A 24059-nucleotide genomic window follows, 5' to 3' on the forward strand; every position below is an offset into this window, starting at 1 on the left:
TCTCTGACTCCACCTGAAAAGGCGAGACAGTTTCATCATCAGAGTCACTGCTGCCAACACAAACGAAGAAGACATGCTGCCAATCCGAGCTGTGGTGGTGATCGCACTTACTGTTTGTCTGACTGCAAACACATCAGCAGGTTCGTATTTGTTGCTTTCTTGTCCTTTCTTGCCTTTCTATGATTTGTTTCTTGTTTAGTCACAAATTGTCTTTCCTTCTTTCACAGCTTATCCTGACTGCTGTCGAAGGTACATGAGAGGCAAATTACCATATTCAGCCATCAAGGGGTACTCAGTCCAGACTGTCACAGAGATGTGTCCCATCAATGCCATCATGTGAGCATCATTACAATTACTTTAACAAACTGCTTTAAAGAAACTAGTGTTCACTGTGGGTGTGCAAATATCAACATATTGCTTTATTTTAATGTAGTTTCCACACAAAGAAGGGGAAAGCATGCGCCAATCCAGCTCTGAAGTGGGTGATTGACGCTATTGATCGCATAAGGTGAGATCTTTAGAAACAGAATAAAGAGCAAATGTTTTGATTTTCTAATAAACAGCAAGAGAAGTAACTCCATCTATCATCATTTTAGGAAAAAAGCACAGAAGATCCACCAGCGCAGCTCACAGCTGCAGAAATAGAAGATCATTGGAGCTTTTTAAAGAGACCACTGATGCCAGCTACAGAAAACCAAGTTTTTTATGAGATCTTTGCATCCAGCAACTGTTTTATAGTCCAGTGAACTCCATCATGTGGAGCCTGCTGTAAATAAGAAAGATGTTGTCATACAATGGACATATTAGCTCAGTTTTAAGAGGTCTATAATATTAATTTATACTTTGTAATTGTAACATTTTGGTTTTGTGCATGTACTGTTGTGTTAAATAAGAGTAATTTATGCAATTGTTTTTGTGGTTTTATACATACATTGAAATAAAATGAGTACCTCTTGTGGGTCTAAAACTATTAGCACGTATGCGCTGTTGAATTTTTTCACACTAAACACGTGACACTGCATTCCTCCTTTAATCTTTCCAGAGTTCCAGCTCTAAACATTTGTGTCATAACATGAAACCTAGAAAACAGCTAAACAATAACTGACGAAACTTCTCAAAGGAGGAAGTTGTGGGAGCTGCTTATGTAAAGCATGTAGTAGAGCAGGTATTTCATCAGCTATGATGAAGTGGAAGGCTTAGAAGGCTTAAATAAGAGCTGCAAAATGCATAACTGCCTGTTTTCTGTCCACTTTAGTGTTAATAGGTCAAGGTCAAGGTCAAATTTATTTATATAGCACAAAGTGCTTAACAATATAAGCCATTCAACTTTACCCCATTCAACTTTAAACTTGAAGTAATGTGATGATTAACTGGTGTGATAATCCGCCTCAGTTTGTCTTTGTCAGTCACATGATTCTGGAGTGAAGCCAAGGAAGTCTAGCCAGGTAGCAGGTGGCAGTTGAGCTGATGGTAACAGACTCTTTGCTCACTCATTCAAGAATGCACTGATTTATTGACTGTCAATTTTCTACAATTAAAAACCATAAAAAAAACTTGTCTGTACTTTCGAACAGAAAATGTTAATTCACATGACCTTGACAACAACACCTGATTAATGGCAGATAACCAACAAGGAAGTTGCTGAGACATTTCCACAGTCCTACCTGCGGGCAAAGACAGGTGAAATTTTCCGGCGGCCTTGCCAGAACCACAGAGCTGCCAGAGAACAGGGAGGAGTCTACAATAGGGGAAGTCCAGGTCCTCAGACAGAGCTGCACCTACACACTCTGCTTGGCTGGTTCAGCTTCCTGTGACCATCTTTGCTGCATTCCTGTACATTTCACTTTTGCATTATATTTAAAAACACAGACTAGCTACATTATGTACTCATGAAACTTGGAGAAAGGAAAGCTGCTGCAGCTGTGTGCCGAGGGAGCTCGGTTTCAATTTGGGCAAATTTCCTCCCTCAAGTACTTTAACATTGTTGCTTTACACTTTAATAATATTATTTAACATTGCACCACAAAATTATGTGAATAACATTCATTTTTAGAAGGTAATCATGCTTCATCTGATATCCTGTTTGACTTTTTAACAATTACTCACTTTATCACAACACAGTGACGTGGATATGATCAAGTGGGGCTGCTGGTACACTGAGGGGACACACTGCAGGGATTCTATGCATTATAAGTTCACTATTACACACACCCGGCTCAAAAATAAAGTAATGAAAAAACTGTGGCAGTGCAAACATTTTTCTAAAGATTTACTAGGTCAACTTTATGCACAAAATTAAAAGATTTGCTTTTCACTCTAAAAAAGAAAACATTGGCAAACCTTAAGATATATCAGAACAACATGATGCAATGCCTTTCTGAAAATTCTCAGCTTTTGACTTTTGTTGCTGACTTTAAAAAGAGCTCCTCATTTAGTCAAGAATTCTAGCAACCTGGACTTTCTTGTTCATCTAATTCCAATATTCCTGTGTGGTTGAAAATAAACTTGTAGCTTCAGTGGTATGTATTCCCCCATTCTCAGAGGCTTGGCTTGTATTGCTCCCAGCTGGCGACCTGGGACTTTTCATCTGTTTGGCTGCTGTACTAACCACTGCACCGTGGCAACACATGGAGCCTTCCTTTACAAACATTTAGCTGATAAAACTACATTTATTTAATGTAGAATAAATAAAATGAAGAGGACACAGCAGAAGGTTAGCTGAAACACTGTTTCTTCTGAATAGGTAAACCACACTAGTTTGGTTAAAGCCATAATCTTTGCAGGTAAAAAGTGAACTGGAAATGCATCCCAATCATTCTATGAATGAATTATCACATGCTTGGCTGGCTGGATTGTTAGCTGTTTGGTTTGATGATGGGTTGGATGGTTGGAGGGTCAGTATTACTTTTACTATTAAGAAACTGTGTCCTTTAGTCTCATTTACTTATCAGAATTTTGTCTTTGCTGATGTAAAACTCAGTAGTTTAGTGTTGTTCTTAAAAATGCAACTAAAAAGTTTTCAGCAAGACTAAAAATGAAATCAGATATATTGAGTTTAATATAGTTTCTTACTTTTAAGTCAAAAACTTTAAATTAGTGTATATTTACCCAGGCATACTTGAGCTTTTCATAAGCTTGTCTTTTTTTGAGTACTTTACATCAGGTGCTGTATGGCTTGTTGCTGCTGGATCTGCGGTCATTTTCCTGGAATAAGAAGGAAAATGTGATCTCGCCTACTTAATCTTTAAATAGTTTTGAAACAGACATTTAATCATACCTGGAATTTTTTCAAACTAATATTATCAGTGAAATAGTAAGCATCTGCACATATTTGGTCTATAAATATCACAACATTCCATAATCAGTGCAATTTCAGAAGCCTGCAGATCCATGGATCCATGTGTATTTATAGGTCCCTCCCACATGTTCCACCTGTTTTGTTTTGTTTTTATTTTTAACTTTCAATGCTGAGATTTTTCTAGTTCGCTAAGAGCTGAGGTATAAATGAGGCTGCTGTGATCAGCACATCACCAGCACAACCTCTCTGACTCCACCTGAAAAGGCGAGACAGTTTCATCATCAGAGTCACTGCTGCCAACACAAACGAAGAAGACATGCTGCCAATCCGAGCTGTGGTGGTGATCACACTTACCGTTTGTCTGACTGCAAACACATCAGCAGGTTCGTATTTCTTTCCTTCTTGTCTTATTTTCTTTAATTTTTTTCTGTTTAATCACATTTACACATAAGCACTATTTTTTGTCCTCTGTTATATGAACAAATGGTCTTTCCTTCTTTCACAGCTTATCCTCACTGCTGTCGAGGGTACATTACAGGCAAATTACCATATTCAGCCATCAAGGGGTACTCAGTCCAGACTGACACAGAGATGTGTCCCATCAATGCCATCATGTGAGCATCATTACAATTACTTTAACAAACTGCTTGAAAGAAATTTGTGTTTACTGTGGGTGTGCAAATATCAACATATTGCTTTATTTTAATGTAGTTTCCACACAAAGAAGGGGAAAGCATGCGCCAATCCAGCTCTGAAGTGGGTGATTGACGCTATCAATCGTATAAGGTGAGATTTTTAGAAACAGAATAAAGAGCAAGTGTTCTGATTTTCTAATAAACAGCAAGAGAAGTAACTCCATCTATCATCATTTTAGGAAAAAAGCGCAGAGGATCCACCAGCGCAGCTCACAGCTGCAGATGTAGAAGATCATCTGAGGTTTTTAAACAGACCACTGACGCCAGCTACAGAAAACAAACTAAGAGCTTGTATAATATTAATTTATACATTGTAAATATCAGATTTTGGTTTTTGCATCTAGTGTTGTGGCAAAAAAGCGTAATTTATGAATATGTTTTTGTGATTTTATACATACATTTAAATAAAATGAGTCTAAACTATTACCCGTTATGTGCTGTTGAGTTTTTTTCACATTTAACACGTGGCGCTGCATTCCTCCTTTTATTTTGTTTCCTAGTTTGTAACAGTGAAAAATTCCAGCTTGGAAGTTCTGTGCTGCAATCTAATTGTTAAACAATAGCAGATGAAAGTCCTGTGACATCAGCAGGAGGAAGTCACAGGCTGTTTATTTAAAGCATGTATCAGAACAGGTATTTCTGTGCAGACAAGATGTCATCAGCTCTGATGATGGTGTTTAGTTGCACTTTTTACTACAGGCTGGTAATAATGATGCAATAGTGGGGGTAATGAGGTGGAAGGAGCCCAGTAATAACACAGAAAGAGGACGTTATTACTAATTACTAAAGTAATATCAAGGTCATATCATGAATCACAATTGTTTGACAAAAACCAATATTAGACTAATTGGGTGATAAGAGGCCAGAAAATGGGAATAGTGGGAAATGTAGAAACAACATATGCCAATAAAACAATGCCAGTTAGTACAGCAGTATATCGAGGACAATATGATAAACTGCTAGCAATAAAATTGTAAGAACTGTGCATTTGAATTTTTATTTACTGACTTTAAAGTGGTTGTAACCTCATAACAATAAGGTAATATGGGTTAATGTTTTAATGTATTAGGATAGTATTACCATATTATGATGCTAATATGAATCTTACCTTACATCTGCAGCGGAAACATTATTATATGTGGCCTGTTACCTGGAAACATCTGCGATACTTTCTGAGCAGCTATACAACACTTTGATAATCAAATGTAGCTTTAGGCCACATCGGTACGCGAGTGAAAGTGATTTTTAGATGGCATGGATGCACAGCGGTCATGTGGCGAGTCCTTCATGTGCTGCTGTGCACTGCCACCCACTGCGGGTACTCTGCACTACACACCGTGGCTGTTCAGCATGTCTTATGCTCTTATGGTCACTTCACATTTTGCTTGATCATTATTTACAGTTTCATAATCGCTTTATTGGGAAATGTTTCTATATTATTATTCCAATTTTCTGGCTTCTTATCACCCAATTTATGGTTTCTTATGGCAGTTTGTTGTCTTTTCTGGTCATTTTGTGTATAATTGATTTAATTAATTTTATTTTTAAATCTCATTGTGGTCCCTGAATCTTTGGCTCCTTGATTTTTCTGTCTCTTTATTCCTTTAACTGTTTTGACATTTTGTTTGTTGCCTTCTAGCTTTATACTTCTTTGTAATAGTTTTAAATGCTTATCTTTTTTTTCCTAGTAGTTTTTCATTGTATGTATTTATGTATTTGTTTGATCAGATATATTAACTGCAATATAGTTTACTACCTCTAGTCTAAGGAGCTTGCAAAGAAAAGCGTCTGGACTTCTTTGAGTTGCTTGAAGACGTTTCATCTCTCATCCGAGAAGCTTCTTCAGTTCTAAGGTCAAATGGTGGAGAGTCCCAGATTTAAACCCAGTGGGAGTTTCCCCCCAAACAGGGACAAAGGGACCCCCTGATTATCCTCTAACTAATCACATGAGCCAAGGTGTGAAAATGGGTGTGGGTCACAATCAGCCTGGTTTTGGGTGAGCTCATTGTGAAACCTAACCCCACCCTATCATGTGATTTCCTGAGGTCAGATGGCCCAGGATGTGAGTGGGCGTTAAGGCGTCTGGGAAGGGATCTCAAAACTGGATTATAGATGGCAGAGAGTTGGTGTCGTAAACCCCCGCCTCTGTTCAAAGATGGTCGCTCACAGTGGACATAGATGGCTTCTTTCACTCCTCTTTCAAACCATCTGCCCTCTCTGTCCAAAATGTGAACATTGGCATCCTCGAAAGAGTGTCCTTTATCCTTAAGATGCAGATGGACTGCGGAGTCTTGTCCCGTGGAGGTGGCTCTTCTGTGTTGTGCCATGCGCTTGTGAAGTGGCTGTTTGGTCTGTCCAATGTAGAGGTCTGGGCATTTCTCGCTGCACTGTACAGCATACACCACATTGTTAAGTTTGTGTTTTGGTGTTTTGTCTTTCGGGTGAACCAGTTTCTGTCTGAGTGTGTTGCTGGGTCTGAAATACACTGGGATGTTGTGCTTGGCGAAAACTCTCCTGAGTTTCTCTGATACACCGGCTACATGTTCATCGTGACCTTTTCCAGCTCTCCAACTCCACAGATTTTCATTTTTATTTGTAATTTTGCATTAGTTGATAATTTATCCTCTTTAAACACTTAATCCCCATGTGCTTCTGAATGTCTCACACTGTATTAGTTTTTATTTTTGCCTCTTTTATGTTTTAATTGTTTTAACTGCCTGGTGAGTCACAAAGACACTCCTTATAAAACTTCCCATGTTGCAGGAGCTGGCTTTGCAGGAGTTTTTGTCTTGTCAGGGAGTGTTAACCTAACATGTGACCCAATATTTGTATGCATATATATATATCTTTAACATTTATATAAATTTATAATTGTGTGTATGTATAGATAGATAGATAGAACCTGGAAGTCCCGAGGTCAAAATGGGAGATGCCCCCAAGGGTGATGGACAACGACCGAGCTAAGATCCTGTGGGACTTCCAGATACAGACGGACAAAATGGTGGTGGCTAACAGAAGAAGACGGCCGTAGTGATCGATGTAGTGGTTCCAAATGACAGCAATATCAGGAAGAAGGAACACGAGAAGCTCGAGAAATACCAAGGGCTCAGAGAAGAGCTCGAGAAGATGTGGAGGGTGAAGGTGATGGTGGTCCCAGTGGTATGCCAGTCATCATCCTCCCAAATACTGCGTGTTAAGCTTTATAATATGTTGCTTTGTTTATTCATTCATCATTTTAAAGTTTGGATTCTTTTTCTGGACAGACGTTTGAAACATAGAAATGAAAAAAACTAAAAATGATCGTAGATATACATGCATATAGAACCGTTAGACAGAACACTTTTTTTGCACTGATATTAAATTTTTAACATTTAATAATTTTGCTGGAACAAGAACACCATCTTTTCCTCACCTGCTTGGAAATATGTCATCATGAATGTTTGTTTTTTACTGATATCATCTGTGAAATAAACATGTGCACACATATTTGCATACTTACTAAAGTCAAAACAAAGGTATGCAGACACTAACACAGTGTAGTTTGTATTTATAGCCACTCCCACCTGCTCCACCTGTTCCACCGCTTCCTCTTTTTTTATCTTTAACTCGGGAAAATGCTGGGACTTTTTGTGATGATGTCACATGTGTTGATGCGTTTAGAGCTGAGGTATACATGAGGCTGCTGTGATTAGCAGGTTTACCAGCACAACCTCTCTGACTCCACCTGAAAAGGCGAGACAGTTTCATCATCAGAGTCACTGCTGCCAACACAAACGAAGAAGACATGCTGCCAATCCGAGCTGTGGTGGTGATCGCACTTACCGTTTGTCTGACTGCAAACACATCAGCAGGTTTGTATTTGTTTCCTTCTTGCCTTATTTTCTTTGATTTTTTGTCTGTTTAATCACATTTACACATAAGCATACACATATTTTAATTTAACACGTTTTCTTTCCTTCTTTCACAGCTTATCGTTACTGCTGTCGAAGGTACATGACAGGCAGATTACCATGTTCAGCCATCGAGGGGTACTCAGTCCAGACTGTCACAGAGATGTGTCCCATCAATGCCATCATGTGAGCATCATTACAATTACTTTAACAAACTGCTTTAAAAATTAAAAAAAAAAAACTTGACACAACATTAGTGTTTACTGTGGGTGTATAAATATTAACATATTGCTTTGTTTTAATGTAGTTTCTACACAAAGAAGGGGAAAGCATGCGCCAATCCAGCTCTGAGATGGGTGATGAACTGTGTCGATCGCATAAGGTGAGATTTTTAGAAACAGAATAAAGAGCAAACACTGTGATTTTCTAATAAACAGCAGGAGAAGTAACTCCATCTATCATCATTTTAGGAATAGAGCGCAGAGGATCCACCAGCTCAGCAGCCTGTGATTCCTCACTGTTTTATAGTGAACGGCGTCTTATGGAGCCTGCTGCAAATGACAAATATGCTGCAGATATCAACTCAGTTTTAAGAGCTTGTGTAATATTAAATGTTTGTATTCATTGTAAATATAAGAGTTGTCCATGAATTAAGCTGTGGTGAGAAAGAGTAACCAGTTCCATGAGTGGTTGTGTGGTTTCAGGGAAACATTGAGTACCTGTTCAGGTCTAAAACCACTTCTGCTTGTGTGCTGTTGAATTTGTCCACATTAACACGTGACACTGCATGCCTCCTTTTATCTTAGTTCTTTGTTTATCTTCTCACGCTGAAAGATTCCAGCTCTGAAAGTTCTCACTGTGAGAAGTTTTCTGGAAGTTCTGTGCCACGTGATAAAAAACCCAGGAAGTCGTTAAACATTAATAGGTGAATTTCCAGTAACATAAGCAGAAAGACAATGTGGGATCTGTTTCTTTAAAGAACGTTGCAGAGCAGGTATTTCTTTGTTGACAGTTAGATGAGAAATCTGCCCTGATTTTAATCTGTAGCTTTTCTGTGGTTAAGCTAGTTTGACCTTTGACTTAGTATAATACCTCGTTACACATTACCTGCATTCATTTTGTGTTTAATCTTATTGTATTATATTCTGATTTATGAAGATCTTCATTTTTTGTATTTTCCATTTAATTTTCTGCTTAAACACAGTCATTTCCCAGCTGTTGGCATAAATAAAGTATTTCTCGTCTTATCTTAATTATATTTTGCTAGATTCTGTGCATGCAAGGAACCGAGGCTCCTTCAGAAACAGCCTGTAGGCAGCAGAGTTATCAAAATTAGATTTTTTTTAAAAATTTGATTGGTTTTAGTGTTAAGTTTTACTCACTACGATAAACTTGGCTGCAGTGGTAAGCGTCTGTGGGTAAGACATGGAGTAAATATTAAAGAACAGCAATTTATCTTTTTAATGGTAATAATGTAATATGGCAATGAGGGAAAGATTTTTAAGTAGACAAAATAAGAAATACAAAAGGACTGTACAGCTGCAAAGTGCTGTCAGGAGCACATTTTCAATATTCTGCAAAGGTCTTGAGCAAACCCTAATTTCTTTAAAATTAGCTAGAAAAGTGAGAGATGTATGCAACGATTTATTGAAACATGTACAGACATAAATAGAAATAGAGTCTATATAAAGTATATAAATCAAAAACAGAGTATGTACTGTTATGAAGGAAGGAAGGCTCAGGGTTTAAGTAATCAGCATCATGGGCTCATCCGATTAGAATAAGAATAAAGCAGTCATCTAATCATTCACAGGGTTCTCCTTTTATTCTCAAATCAATAAAGCAAAGAAGGAAGGAAAGACACACATGGACTGCCAATGCTGAAAGAAAACAGAGATTTAAGTTACTCATTACCTTAAACAATACATAAAATAAAAACCCCAAACAGAACCTCACCTCTGCTGCCGCCCCGTGTGGGAGTGAAGAAGGAGTGAGCCAAAAGTGAATGCAGTCCTTATATTATGTGTGACAGGTGAGTGCAATTAAGGACAAGCACCACACCCAATCAAAGGTGAGAGAACTAAACAAGGTGTATCTGGTGAAGTGAGTGGGTGTGCTGGGATGTGCTAAAAGGTGGGTCTTTACAACATGTACAATTCTAAAGAGCTTGAAAGTCAGTATTTGGTGTGACCGGCATTATTCTTCAACACTGGCTGAACTCTCTTCATGGAGCTTTCTCTTAATCTCTAAGTAGTCTGCAGGAATAATTCTCCAGGCTTGAAGGACATTCAAAGCTCTTCTTTGGATGTTGGCCGTCTTTTATTCTGTTGGTCTGGGCTCTGAGGAGGCCAAAATCTGACAGTACTTATCTGTGATCATAATTCCCAACACCACTTACTATTAGGGATGGGTATCGTTTAGGTTTTATCCGATACCAGTACCAAACCGGTACTTTTGAAACGGTGCCGGTGCTTAAACGGTGCTCAAACCGGTGCTTAAAGAATGGAGAACACAAAATTGGTCCACAAACCTCTCATGTTCAGCTGTTTTTTTTTGTAAAAAGATAACAATGTTAGCCTTTTCTGCAGCTATGGGGGATTTATGGCATCACTCTTGGCTGGAAGCAGTGCTTAAACAATGGAAAAAACACACTTTGTCTAAAACCTCTCATGTTTAACTGTTTTCCACTTTTTCTTTGGTCATTTTAGCCTTTTTGGCCAGGGTGCAGGGAGTATCTGACATCAAACAAGACCACAGCTGCATGTAACTACAAAGGTGTTTGCTAGTTCACCTTACGTGCATTAATGTAATAACTGGTTAGTGTACTCAACGTAAATTACACACGAACAACATGAAGCTACTCATGCAGAGAAGAACGGCTGCTGCTGCCGTCATCATCCGTCATCATTTCTGCTACACTGGCAGGGCTAGGGGCCAGGACTCTCCTCTTCGTGTTTTTGGGGGATGTTGCTAACTCTGGGTCCAATAACAGGCACCACACCCGCAGTAGATGTGCCCGGTGTGAGGTCTCGCAGCATTTCTCGGCGTATAACAAAATGCTATACGTCACCAGGTGTTTCAACAGATTCGAGGAGTTACCTCCTTTGCACAGTATCACCTTAAAGCACTTGTTGCAGGCTGCTGAGTTTGCATCTTTTGCTGTGAAGTACAGCCAGACTTTGACCGCTTCGCCTTGGGCGTTTTTAATCTGTAGCTCTGCTCTAAAAGAACGTACGTACCTGGGCCCGCCTACTATCCTCGGAAACCTAAAATGATTGGCTATAGAATCCAAAGTGACATCTCAGGAAAAAAAAGCACCGAAATGTGCGCTGCTTTTCGGTCTGGTTACTACCGTTTATGTCAGAACCGGTACCCGTCCCTACTTACTATCATCATTATCATAGAGTCTTTTAAAGAAAGCATCTTATAACAAAGTGGGTAAAGATCGTTTTTAACATTTGTTCTTTAACAAGTTGTCCGACACAACACTGGTTCATCCCTGGAGTTCGTTGCCCTTTTTATGCTTGAATCCTTCATAGAACAAGGTCAGAAGTGAAAAAGCAACCGATGTCCAAAGAAAAAAACTACAGTGCGAGACCACTTTAGTCTAGTTCCATGAAAGAGAACTGTAAAAACATGACGGCTGGCTCAAGGCTTTTATACAGTACTATAATAATGACAATAATAATAATAAGAAGAAGAATGAAAATAACAACATATTTACCTGACAATCAATCCAAAGTATGCTTGTTTAGCCCACTGAAATTACACATATGCTGTCTGCTTTTGAGCACATTAATTTCTCAATACTAATGTGATGTAGAAATTATTTATCTCAACAAATTGATAATTCCCAATTTATGTAGCACTTTTAATTACACCAAACCAAAGCCAGGGTTGGAAATGATTTAACTGTAACACTCTAATGTTGTTGTTTTTTTCTGTAATGCTCCAAAGCAATTTAAAATTTTAAAGATTAATGACAAGGAATGCACTTCTGTAAAAAACAAACAAAAAAAAAAACCCAAGATCAATTAAAAATTAAAGCTAACCAAAATACTCGGCTGTGGTTGGTCAGTTTCCCTCAGCTACTCTATGCTAAATAAATGATACATGATTTCCACATCGTTAGAGGGAGGCTGTGTGTACAGCTCAGCACTAGATGGGGGTAGTGTCACTTTGAGGTGCTGTGAAACAACGTTTCAATAACACTTGGATTTGTTTCCAGCTCAAGTCTGTTCCCGAGGTTTCTTCTCGTGTCTCTCAGCATCCCAGCTTCTTACACACTGGTTCACACGATGTGGGCTTTCACACTGTTCCCTTTATACATTTTATGGTTTGGATAACTTTCCGAGTTTAATTTCAACAAAACTGTGATGACACTTTTATTTATCGTCTCTTGCCATCAGCTGCGCCTTTTGGCGACACCAACAAGGCTGAACAAACCGAGCGTTTTCTCCTGTCGCATGAATCCATCCCAAATGACAGTCCGAAGCCACGCTCACGGCCACTATTACATCACCTCCACTCTTCTGCACCACTGCACAGAGTGCTTTTCTATGAATAATACAGAGAGACTTGGGAGGCGGGGGTACACGGACATGGGACTTGGTGACTAAATGACACAGATGACAAAGATCGTTCTTACGTGAAACACGAGTTAATCCGAACAGTAAATAATCACATCAGCCTAATGAACTGATTCAACTTTATTAGTTTAATTGACAAATCAGTGACACAAACATTCTTACACCCATACATCACATGTGTGAGCTTTGGGTTCACCTTACTTGAATTACAGAAGTCGTTGCAGGCGGCTACAATGAGAAATGGCAGCGGTGTGGCCGGTCCCAGACTGCGAAGGAAGACAAGGTTATAGACTGCTTTTTTCCCCCTCCCCATGAGACAGCAGGCTTTAGCATAGAAGGAAAATGACATATTGCACCGTGAGATCACCAGACAGGTCCTCTATCTTAGCCAGCGCACACACACACAAACAAACAGGGGCAGGCAGGAAACCTCTCATGAAACTCAAACACAGATAATGAGGCATCCTCGGTGAGAAAGGTGGAAACAATCGACTTTATACAGCCGGAATTTCCTTCCTTCTCCCAGCACGTTTGCATGAGGGGGAACATCGAGCAAAATCTAGTGAAAACTAGATAATCGTTTATCTACTGCTGTAAGCTTTCTGGAGTTTTTGTTCTCCCTGTCCTCCCTCTCCATCAGCCCGTCTCTCTTGCCAGCACAGGCGCACAGTTAACGCAGAGTTAACTCAGCTCAGTGTATAATTAGACAAACAAAAAAGAGAGGGATGAAACATCTAAAGGAGAAGAGACTCCAAATGATTACACATTCACTCCGCTTCCTTCCCCCTTGCTGCACACATAACCATCAATTAGAGGAGAGGAGGATGAGGACAAGCAAGCAGCCAGGAGTCTATTTGTGTCTCTATCTCTCCTTCTCTTTCCCCTTAAGACTCCCAGCACCGGGGAGGGAGGAAGGAGGGAGAAAATAGAAGTGAAAAACAAGAAGTATATAAATAAAATAATCAGAGTGCCTCACATCCGGCCGACTGATTGGCTGAGACGCGAGTCAGGCAGATCTGGGCCACAGTTGCACTCATTGTTCAGTGAGCTTTTCTACACAGTCCAACCCAGCGACAGCAATGAATGTTGATTGTGACCTTAGGTCTTCGGGTACAGTGGAAACAGAGTGTCACTTTTGTGTGCGGCGCGGCTGTGTGCGTCTGTTCTCGTCACCGGATTTTCATGCAGCCACTTTGCCCCTTTGTTCATTTTTTTTTCTTCCTTCGCTCGTTCCTGACGCCGTCGGAGCGAACCACGGGGCACAGTCAACGGTCGATGGTTTTTTGTGTCCATACCAAACTCACCGACAGCGTTGAATGTTCACCGAGGCAAGCAAGGCGAGGAAGGACGGCAGCTGTGACCGTGAGCCGAGCTGACACGGGAGGCAGGGTGTGGAGGAAGAGGAGGGAGGAGAGCCAGTCAGACAGGCATGGGACAGGGGGACGGGGACGATGCTCAGAACCACAGAGGTCAGGTTGCGTAACGAGAGGACATAACGACACAAGACAGTGGCAGAATGAGTCCGCTGTCCTCAGGGCAATGACAGTTCTGGTTATGTTCCCCGCACACACACACACACACACACACACACACACACACACACACACACACACACACACACACACACACACAAAAGCATCACGAAGCATACTTAAGCTCGAGCATAAGCTGAGAGGCTCTGCTTTAGAGCTTTACTACCACCTCATTAATCAGAGGAACACGAAGTCTTTCATCTTCAGATGAAAATTGCTCGTAACAGCATCTGAAACACAGATGAAGAAAAAGTTGTTAGCGCTGATATCCCACTGTCTTCTCTTTAAAGACTGATTTCACACACATGAAAAAAGAAGAAGAAAAACACACACGCAGACAAACATTTTCTCCATTTCCTCCTGTGGTGTGTAGCCATGAGGATAAATTTGGCTTCTTTTGCATAGATTTTGTGAGATCTGTCTGAGCTCTTTGATTTATGCCGTTTTCTTTTTTTGTTTTTCTTGATCACAGCATTGAGAAAAAAAACATTCAAAACGTTACATACCGAAACCATCTTTCCAGAAACAAAGTCCCAGCTTCTATAAATAACCCACATATCATTCTGTCAGCGGTGTTCATTAGAGCCATTTCTTCACTACAAAGTAGTGCTTCCATTCATCTTCAGTCTTTTTGTGGTGGAAGCATAAAATAAAATCTCAGAGACAAATATCTGGGCACTGGGGAGAAAATGGATTTCTGTAATTAGGCTGAATTCTACTAAAATATAATAAGCATATGCTTGTATTTCTACTCTTTAAAGACCCTGTGAGCAGTTCTGCTTAACCATCTTCAATCCTGGCACAGGTCTTATGGACACCGAGTCCGGAGAACAATACTGACGTCCTGCTGTGAGCTCCCTTTGTCCGAAGCGGACCAGTATCTGAGGGAACAACTGCCGGCGGTGTCAGTGCACTGCTGCACAGAGCAGGGGCTGACGTCAGGTTGGTAAACGCTGATCTATGGTCATTCATCGCCCCATTTCATCGGCTTAGGGTGCTGATGTCATCGCGCGAGCTCGACCTGCATCCATTACTCTGCTGGGGCTGCTGGGAGGCCAGCATGAGGCTAGCGTGATAACGCCCCGGCTGCAGCGGATGAGTAATGCGCCATATTACTGCCGCTGTAATTCAGTCATAAAACAGACAATTTGTTTTTTGGTTCTTTGTCCCGTGCGTACGCCGCGTCTTTGAATTACTGCCTCTGAATTCTGCCGTGGGATGCTTTCCTCTGTGTACATGCAAAGATGTTCAAGTCATTTTTTATTTTTTTTAAATGACAGGAATACATTAACTGCTAAATAAAATGCACCATAATATTTAATGATACTCAGCAGATAGCAGGTCTGTAACATCACGTGTTCGGATGTTTCTCTTCTTTCTGACTGAAGCAGAGGTCTCTTTTTCTCCCGGGGTGAAGCAGGGCAGCTTCTGATAAGAGCCTAAATTCATATGTCGAATTAGATTGTCCCTACTCCATCACAGTCACACACACACACACACACACACTTACACCTCGCCCCCACAATAAGACCTAAAATGAAAAATAGGCGGAGGGTCGAAGGGAGAGGAGAAAAAGGGGGCTTTGCCATGGCAACCCCAGTGTCAGCCAGCCATTTCTACTTAATCCCCCCCCCCCAGTTCAATGTCGCGCCCTCTGAGAGACCCCCTCTCTACAGCTGAATATTTCTTTTGTGCTGGTAGACTTTGCGTGTGTGTGTGTGTGTGTGTTAGGGAAGGAGGGGGTGACAGAGGGAGGAGGGATTGGGGTTAGAGGTGGGTAGATCATAGCTATCCCAGTTTAAATGGGGGGCCAGGCTGCAGGTCACAGAATCTCAACATTACACCGGGGGCACAAACCAGAGATCAAATCACACACACACACACACACACTCAGATATATACATTTAAACACTGTATTGATGGAGAGTGATAATCATTTCAAATAGCTGATAATTGCGCCATATGGCAAACAGCCGTGCCTTTCCTCCCCGAGCCTATCAACAGCTAACTCCACTTCTTTTTCTTTTTTTTCCCTTTCCACTCTGAAACTCTCATGGTCTCTCGCTCTTGCCCGAGCAGGCCACTCTACATTACTGACAAAAGCGGTTATGGAGGAGTGGGTGGGGAGAGGCGTCAGCTGCTAGACAAAATAAAAAGGCCTCTATTTGTTCCTGACAATAAACGTCCCCATCTTTGGAGCTCCTCCACAGCTGCAGCCAAGATAGGCTTTCATTTCTAACTGCAGACTAATAGAGAGCGGTGTCTCCTTCCTCCACTGTATAAGCGGATTTGGCATGCAGGATAAAATTCAAGAGGTTTATAGCCATCTTTCTGTGACGCACTGTGAATATTTTTGCAAGAAAGTGAGTGCTGTGGTGAAGTATACCTGACTGAAATCATCTTCACGGAGCCGGGTGGGAAAACCTAGAAGACAAGAAAACGCAGGAGGGTGTTTATTTCAATGCACAGAACAACAAACACAAAAAAGAAGGAAAAGAGTACAATGTTTTCTTACAATTAATTGGATTTTCACTAGAAAGTTTCCTAATCAACCCACGATTAATTGCCCCGAGTTTGCTCAGGAAATCCCTAAACGCACTTCCCTTGAGGCTGAGCGATGGAAGCGGGCAGAGGAAGTGCCAGCGGTGTGTCTCTGGGGTGGTCCAATGTGGCCGTGGGTGAGGCTTTAATGTAGCTGCGTGTCCACTCCAGTGTATACTGTACATTCAGTCATAATGACTAACAGACCTGCAGTCTCCCCGTAGGGGCCTCACATGCCACTCCATGCCTACACATGCATACGCTCCACTTTAATGACGGCTCGCAGACTTTATTTGAAGTCTGCTGTGCTGTTTGCAAAAAAAAAAAAAAAGAAGAAGAAGAAGAAGAAGAAAAAAAACGAAGCTGGATTTTCCATGAGGAAGGAAAAATACAACTTTGAGCATCGACGTTGCCTATGTTGGACTAATAAGTGACCCGGGAGGGCTGATTATATAAAATGGGCATAAATCAATTGAAAATATGGACAATAATTACAGCTTGGCTGCTTTGCCGTGGTTCCTTTTGCTCCCATATATAGATGTGGGCTTGCCAAACATCTGGCTGGGTTATAGTATGCGCCATAGGCTACAGACATAATATTAAAAAGTATACTGCCAAGCAAACCTGGCCAAAGCTTTTTAAAGTCAATGTGCACATTTTGCAGCCTCGGGCTAATGTGTTTTCTTTCTCCATGTTCTGTTTTGCATTTAAGCCTCTGAACCCCGAAGCTGCAGCAATGAAACACTGCTACGCTCTCCTTCTTCGCAGCCCCCTCCCTGTTTTTAAAAAAACGATTATTATCTAAGCCAAAACTGACTTAACAAACGTAAAAGTGCTCCGTGCCAATCCAGTCTATTAGAGAGCAAAGGGCACATTGTAACATAAGGCTCAGAGTCTGTTCAACAAGTGCGAAGACATAAAGCAAAAACAAAGGCCCCGAGTTAGTGCCCTGGAACTGATTGGCAGGGTGGGGTCACTGGGTGACCCCTGACCTTTTTAACCTCCAGGAATGTTGTCATGCTGGTGTGTGTATTGTTCGAGCCTCCCTGAGGCCAGCCGAGCTGAGCGTCAGATTAATGTGAGCGCTGAGTGTTTCTGGGCCCCCTTCCCTCCAAAAAAAAGAAAAAAAAAACGTTGTCTTTCTTCCCCTAATCCCTTCTTTTCTGCTGTTCGTCCTCATATTTCAACAAACAAAAGGTATCAACAGGTCTGAGAGTGGGAGTGGGTTGATGTTGACGGTCTGAAGAGCACATGCACGCAGAGAGGCCTCCATAATGTGGGTGCCAGGCTGACTCTCGTTGCTAATCTAAATGAACTAGAAACAAGCTTTTTTGTTTCTTCTTCTCTCTCACTCTTTTTTTTCGATCACTCAACAAATAAACTACAGTTTTTATTGGTCCACGGTGCAGATCTAAGAGATCTCTGTATCCTGAGGCAGTCTGAGAGTCTGGCTCTGGAGGAGGTCACCAGCAGCATTAGGAATCCAACAGATGAGAGGGCCAGACAGACAATTACTGGCCAGGTACGTCCTTTATACCCACCTAGGGCTGGTCAGAGGAAATGGAGGAATTTATGATGTCATAAAAAAGTGCCAGGAGAGAAGTGCCTGAGAACAGGTTGTCTCTGGACCTGGAGCCATAAAAGACTCCTGCGGCTTCCGCTCCCACCCCCCGCCCCTCCTGACAACACTACACTGAGGACCAATATAGAAGATTTAATGAAAAAATATATCATTTGCTCATAAAATTAAAGGCATTTTCACATCATATTGTATGTTTTTAGGTTTTTAGACTCACCGACGCCAAAATGTCCTACAGCCCTTATCGAGCCTTAAATGTAACACTGTGAAGTTGAACAGATTTTGTTGCTTTTAATATCTTAAAAGTGGCTTTTATTTCTTTCTTTTTTTTCTTACTGGTAATTGAAGGTAATTCCTTCAATTTTGAAGAAAGCAAAACACCCAATGTCTGTGTCCCCTTTTACTGAAGAGAGGATCCAGCAACATTTTTAAATGGCATACGTATTTATTTTTCTGATATCTCCCTTAAATTTCCCCCACCCATCTTTTAACAATTTCAACCTCGGTTGCTGGTTCATCTTTTAACAGCGAAGCACCATCTGTCAGCTGAGCAGGTGTAAGGAAGCGAAAGCTCAAAAAGCACTCTGCGCAGAGACAAAGGATATCCCTTCCTCCTTTACACGCGCACACAAACTCACATCTATAGGTATATACGCGGCGCTGCTCCTCCTACTACAAAAAGAAAAAAGATAGAGACACGCTCTCAGCCTCGGTGCTTGTTAAAGAAAAGGAAGAGAGAAGGTGGTCATTTGCCCTACAGCCTCGCTAAGGAGGTTTCCCATTGTAAAAATGAGTGGCTGCACAGCCCCGTTTCCTTTCATCCCTATACTTGAGGCACGCTGCCTTTGTCTCACAGAGGACACAACAACCAGCCTCCCTGCTACGCTAGACTGGTCAAATACCTGGGAACTACCCCTGGCCCGGTGGGAAAAACAACAAGAGGAGTTTGAGGAGGAGGGTAAGGTGTGAGTGTCAATCTGTGGGGTGGAGAGGCTGATCGTCTGAGAAAGCCTGTTTAGTATTAAATCAAAGCAGTGAGAGAGAGCTATGAACACTTTTAGCCAAAATACACAAGAAAAAAAAGAGGCTAAACTTTGTGCAGCTGAAGTGATGAATTAATTCAATTAACATCTGCTTTTAATCTTCTTTCAGTTTTTCCCTTCAAAGGTAGCAACTGCATGTGTTCAACTACGAGCTCCGAGGTTAAAGTGTTATTTTTTCCCTCTCCCCGCTCTCCCCTCCTTCCAGTTCTGCACTTTCATGCCAGCTCAGCATAATGAAGGCAGTTCCTGTATACGAGGTACTGTATAGGGGTGAAGTGAGTTTAAGTCCTCCACAAACCCGGCTGCAGCCGGCTGAATGCAAAGCTTTACGTTCCAGTCCACGCAGCCTGCCTCGGCAACCAGACTTCAACTGTCACACCTCATAAAGCAGAGCCCAAGCAGCGGGGTTGTGTTTAAAGACAGGCGGGGGGAAGATAAGGCAAAATAAGGACAAATACTGAAGGAAAAGGAAAAGTAAAAAAAGACAGAGAGAATGCGTCCATTCAAGAAACTGTCAAGAAGAGGGTGCAAAGCTCTCGACAAAAAGCGGAAACTGCGGTGGCGCGTCTCCAGTAGAAGAAAATATAGATTTGGGGACAAATTACAGCAGCAAACACAAGAAAGAGGGAATTGTTAACACCATGACCCTCACTTCTAATTTCTAGTTTTGTGCTTGGCTGTTGAGAGAGAAGTGAGGACCCACAAGTTTATTTTCAAATTGTCCACAAAGAATGCCAGTCATTTCCTGGCGTTCCCCACTTCCATATGAAAGCCCCCCTTTCCTTTAGGAACAATGGGAAAGATTCCAAAATTTCCAATGGGGAGTTTCTTGTGCAGAGATACAATAGAGAGCATGTAGTGACAGAATGGAGACGGGCTGTTTCTCTCAGCAGCGACAGGTTCAAGGCTAGTTTGTGTCTTACGGTAGTTTGAGATTAAACACCGCAACCACGACGTGGGAAAAACGAGCAGATTAGCCGATCTGCGTCTGGATTTTTAAATCTGTTGTTTCTCATATCTTTATTGGTCAACTACACTTTGACCCTTTAAGATAAAAGCAGAAGAAGAATCAGGCTGTTTGGGGGAAAAAAAATATGTAGGCATGGGACGGGTAAAATCTGATTATTCCAGAGATGTTTAACTTGTTTTCTTAGCACCATAATCAGCATTTCCCACGACTACTACTCTATAAATTTACCTGTAACACAAAGCCAGACAACCATTTTCTTTGTCTCCTCTCGTCTTTGTCTCCTCTCAGAACCATAAGAAGAGCAAAATAATAAATCAAGCTAAGACCAATTATTCTGCCCAGTTGGATAATAGCAGGAGAAACACAAGAAAAGCAGGAGATAAAATGCACAGAGACTCAAAGGCTCGATTTCGATCACTGAGACTGATTTCTGATATTGTGCAGTCCAATCATATATATGTGATTGATTCTTACTCTTTTCTTGGGTTAGTCATTTCAAATAAACAAACGGCCAGCGCAGAGAGAAGAAAAAGAGCATTTTAAGATCTTAATTTGGGATTTTGAGCTGCTGCGAGAGAAAGGCCATTTCTCGGGAGCTGAATTTAAGAAGTAAGGAAAAGGCTGAATTAAGTAGATCTTATTTTGGACTGTTTCGTTCCTCTGAGATGTGCGTTGATCTGCATATCAAACCCCTCCGAATATGGTCGTAGATCAAGTGTACCTACCACAGCGAGGGTATTCCCTGATAGCAGCGGCGTCCACCACAATGCGGCAAAAACTCCTCAGGAACAGCTTGAGAAACACGACAAAGGTCCAACAATCCTGGAGGCCCACCCATCAAGAGGTGCAATATTGGTGCAAGACAAGGTGGGCGTTCACAATGTTATGGCAAGTGGCTTTAATGTTGCTGCTGATCAGCCGACGTGCAAAGAGTTTAAATGTCATCTGCTTGTGAACGGGCCAGTAGGCTTTTGAAAGCCACCTGGCTTGACCCAAGCGGACCTGAGCCGTTGGCTAGACAAGAGGTTAGAGGTCATACACTCATCTAGACACGCAGTATGTCACAATGCCTAAGGCAGGGTGCAGGGGTCTCCATTACCTAGCCTTTCCATTTACCCATTACCCAATCAGACACACACACAGGGGAAGAACAAACACACACAGGATCCTGTTGATATGAACGCATTCAGGCCTAAACTTCCATTTAGCTGAGATGCATGGACATACCGCAAGGTTTCTTCACAGGAGTTGTGAGATTGTATTGTATTGGCTGTTTTGGATCCTTAGACAGAGACGGATTTATAAAAATATACAAGATGTAACTAGTTTTTTGCTATTTAAAAAAAGGCAGTCGTGCTGAATGAGTGCAGCTGAACTGAGCTGTGCTATCCTCAACACTTTCGTCATCCAGGAGTTGAATTTGAGCCAGAATGAACGAATCGGCGAACCCCAGCTGCTGTTGCTGATGATGATCCCCTGTGCCATCGCTGCATTTCCACCGACAGAGACGAACTAAAGCAACAATAATGTTTAATTGGAACTGTTCTGCGGACTCTGTTGAGAAATAGATGCCGTGTAATGGAGGAACAACAGTGATCTGCGGCTGAGAGCCTCTCCGCTGTGATAGCAGGTTGCTTCTCAACATAATTGCAGGGTGCAGCTGATGAAACTCATCATATGTGATAATGAGCTATGCAGGAATGATGATCATAGATCCAAGCAGGAGATAAGATAAGCCAACATCCAAACCGCCCCTGCGTCCACATTACAACGGCAGGAAGACGCTGGCTTTGCTCCGTTCACTTATCCCACCCCGATAACTCTCTGAAACCGAATTAAACAGCTATGCACCCGGACATTGGTTGCTCTGTAATGTGAGGGAGCAGCTTTTTCTACTTCACACGGGACACGACTAAAGTGAATTAAATGTAACTCAGTCCTGACAGGGATGGAAGCGAGGCCATCACAGCTGATCACATCAGTGCCTATCAGGAGTGTTCTTCCACCACACGGCTTACTGAGACAGATTTTCCCACTAATTTATGTAAAAGAAATTAAAGTACACGCAGTTAAATGGCTCTCGGCAGTAGGTAAATGTTTTTTCTTCAATTCCATTGATTTTTCTTTTCATCAAATCACTCTGTGAGTAATCTATAGTGGGTAAAATGTAGTGCTGCACTAAGCGTCTAGACCTACTATATCCAGATGGCAAAAGAATTTATGGAGACTGCCTCATTAACCTTAAGGCATATTAGTGCTTGGTACCACGTGTCTATAAGCTAAGCAGTGCAGTTTCTGAAGTCTCCTGGCCTCAGCTGCATTCAACTAACTGGAGGGTCAAAGCTGTGCTGCTTATCAGGCCTCTATGCCCCAAACTGAGTGTGCAGTGCTTGTGATGGAGTGTGTTTATTTGTATCTCTGTGTGTGTGTGTGTGTGTGTGTGTGTGTGTGTGTGTGTGTGTGTGTGTGTGTGTGTGTGTGTGTGTGTGTGTGTGCGTGCCCACCCTGAAAATGGCAGTCTGGCTGTTTTGTTTTTTTCGCCATGTGCCGAAGGCCCAAAAATTCCGGGAGGAAGTCAGATGCGCAACAAGCTGTTTCCGAGAATTCAGGATGCGCAAATACAGCAAACGCTTTTCTCTACTTGCACTATTCCAGTCCCAGCGTACATCTGAGGATAAACCACACATCAGCAGACACGCGTGCATGATGTGGAATCCCTTCCCCAAAAACAAATCATGTTTCAGTTGCAACACTTTGTTCCAGCGCCTGTTTATTTTGTGGCCGCGTTACGCACCCATCCACTCAGACGGACCACACCATGAGTCACGGCTTGGCGAGAGACGGGTGGCGGCTCTGAACGACCGCCGTCTGCTGTCTGCGCTTCAGGTGTCTCCCACTCAGGATTCTTTGTGGGGCAGGAGAGCTGGCTGTAATGTCGATACAATGACAGATGGTCCAAACAAAGCCGGTACGCATTGTTCGGCTGGGAAAAATAATAGACACCATTTATCAGCCGACTTTCAGGCCTCAGTGTGAACGAAAGACTGTCTGCTGAGTGAAAGCAGTCAAAGTTATGCTGCACTGAAGCCTCTCGGCGTGATTCTTTTGAGCTCTTTTAAACACACCGTTAAAACTTTCCGAGAAGGGAGGGCAGCGTTTGTCTGCCCACCGTGTGCAATCGACGCGTCTGCGAGAGCGTTTTTTTTAACTGAAGTGCGCTTTAAAAGGATTCATACTTGCCAAAGCAATCGGAAATCGCCCTTTTCCCCTTCTCTTCCTTTAGTCACACGGATGCCCAGAAGAAGAAATGAGTGGCATTGAGAGCTAAAGCCGCCTCGATAGTACCGAGCGACAACCCGGAGTACATCACACACCGCCACAGAGTTTCACATCCAGCCACGTATTAATCAGCTCATTCATACTTTATTAAAAAACGCACATATATAAAAAAAAAGATGCATCATCTCTTTTTAACTAAACCGCCGGTTTTGCGCCGACTGCACCGGATTAACCAAAAAAAACACCACATCCCCGTTTTAGGTTATGCATTTGACATGATGGCATACTCACAAGATTTCCCTTCACCCTGCTGGTGAAGCAGCAGGACTCATTCTCCTGTCGCGGGGGCGCTGATCGCAGTTTCTTCTGATTCTGCAGCGGGGAGTATTTCTTTTCTTTTTTAATTTTTTTAATTTTTATTCTTACTCCCATCTTCTTCATCCGACACCAAGTCCACGCACTGACTGGGCGCCTGCCTCTCTGATCCACAGATTACGTCTGTTTGAGGGGCAGAAGGGAGGGCATCCGGTTTACAGGGATCACTGAGTGGACTGGGATTGGCTCAGAAGAGATAGCTTGATAAAATGCGCGTCGGCTATTGGACACAGGGCCGGCGCGGAGGAGGGGGCTGAAGGGAGGAAGC

At 42.0% G+C, this 24059-nt stretch overlaps 3 protein-coding genes across 3 annotated transcripts; all 3 read left to right on the forward strand.

Moving 5' to 3' along the window:
* LOC113010967 (C-C motif chemokine 20-like) lies at positions 1-886 on the forward strand. Its single transcript, XM_026150279.1, has 4 exons — positions 1-140; positions 228-336; positions 434-508; positions 597-886. Exons 1-4 carry the CDS (start codon positions 74-76, stop codon positions 643-645), a joined length of 300 nt encoding a protein of 99 aa, XP_026006064.1. The 5' UTR covers positions 1-73; the 3' UTR covers positions 646-886.
* A 2660-nt stretch (positions 887-3546) lies between these two features.
* On the forward strand, positions 3547-4275 carry LOC113010968 (C-C motif chemokine 20-like). The gene is made up of 4 exons (XM_026150280.1): positions 3547-3681; positions 3804-3912; positions 4010-4084; positions 4173-4275. Exons 1-4 carry the CDS (start codon positions 3615-3617, stop codon positions 4219-4221), a joined length of 300 nt encoding a protein of 99 aa, XP_026006065.1. The 5' UTR covers positions 3547-3614; the 3' UTR covers positions 4222-4275.
* Positions 4276-7656: 3381 nt separating this feature from the next.
* LOC113010950 (C-C motif chemokine 20-like) lies at positions 7657-9136 on the forward strand. The gene is made up of 4 exons (XM_026150251.1): positions 7657-7844; positions 7961-8069; positions 8191-8265; positions 8354-9136. Exons 1-4 carry the CDS (start codon positions 7778-7780, stop codon positions 8391-8393), a joined length of 291 nt encoding a protein of 96 aa, XP_026006036.1. The 5' UTR covers positions 7657-7777; the 3' UTR covers positions 8394-9136.
* Positions 9137-24059: the final 14923 nt, after the last annotated feature.

This window comes from Astatotilapia calliptera, chromosome 18 (assembly GCF_900246225.1).
Source record: "Astatotilapia calliptera chromosome 18, fAstCal1.2, whole genome shotgun sequence".
Lineage (NCBI taxonomy): Eukaryota > Metazoa > Chordata > Actinopteri > Cichliformes > Cichlidae > Astatotilapia > Astatotilapia calliptera.

Excerpts from the sequence above, each read along its gene's own strand:
- LOC113010967 (XM_026150279.1), top strand. The coding sequence starts at position 74 with ATGCTGCCAATCCGAGCTGTGGTGGTGATCGCACTTACTGTTTGTCTG. Across the intron at positions 141-227 it reads GACTGCAAACACATCAGCAG|CTTATCCTGACTGCTGTCGA; the intron begins GTTCGTATTTGT and ends CTTCTTTCACAG. Across the intron at positions 509-596 it reads GACGCTATTGATCGCATAAG|GAAAAAAGCACAGAAGATCC; the intron begins GTGAGATCTTTA and ends TCATCATTTTAG.
- LOC113010968 (XM_026150280.1), top strand. The coding sequence starts at position 3,615 with ATGCTGCCAATCCGAGCTGTGGTGGTGATCACACTTACCGTTTGTCTG. Across the intron at positions 3,913-4,009 it reads TGTCCCATCAATGCCATCAT|TTTCCACACAAAGAAGGGGA; the intron begins GTGAGCATCATT and ends ATTTTAATGTAG. Across the intron at positions 4,085-4,172 it reads GACGCTATCAATCGTATAAG|GAAAAAAGCGCAGAGGATCC; the intron begins GTGAGATTTTTA and ends TCATCATTTTAG.
- LOC113010950 (XM_026150251.1), top strand. The coding sequence starts at position 7,778 with ATGCTGCCAATCCGAGCTGTGGTGGTGATCGCACTTACCGTTTGTCTG. Across the intron at positions 7,845-7,960 it reads GACTGCAAACACATCAGCAG|CTTATCGTTACTGCTGTCGA; the intron begins GTTTGTATTTGT and ends CTTCTTTCACAG. Across the intron at positions 8,266-8,353 it reads AACTGTGTCGATCGCATAAG|GAATAGAGCGCAGAGGATCC; the intron begins GTGAGATTTTTA and ends TCATCATTTTAG.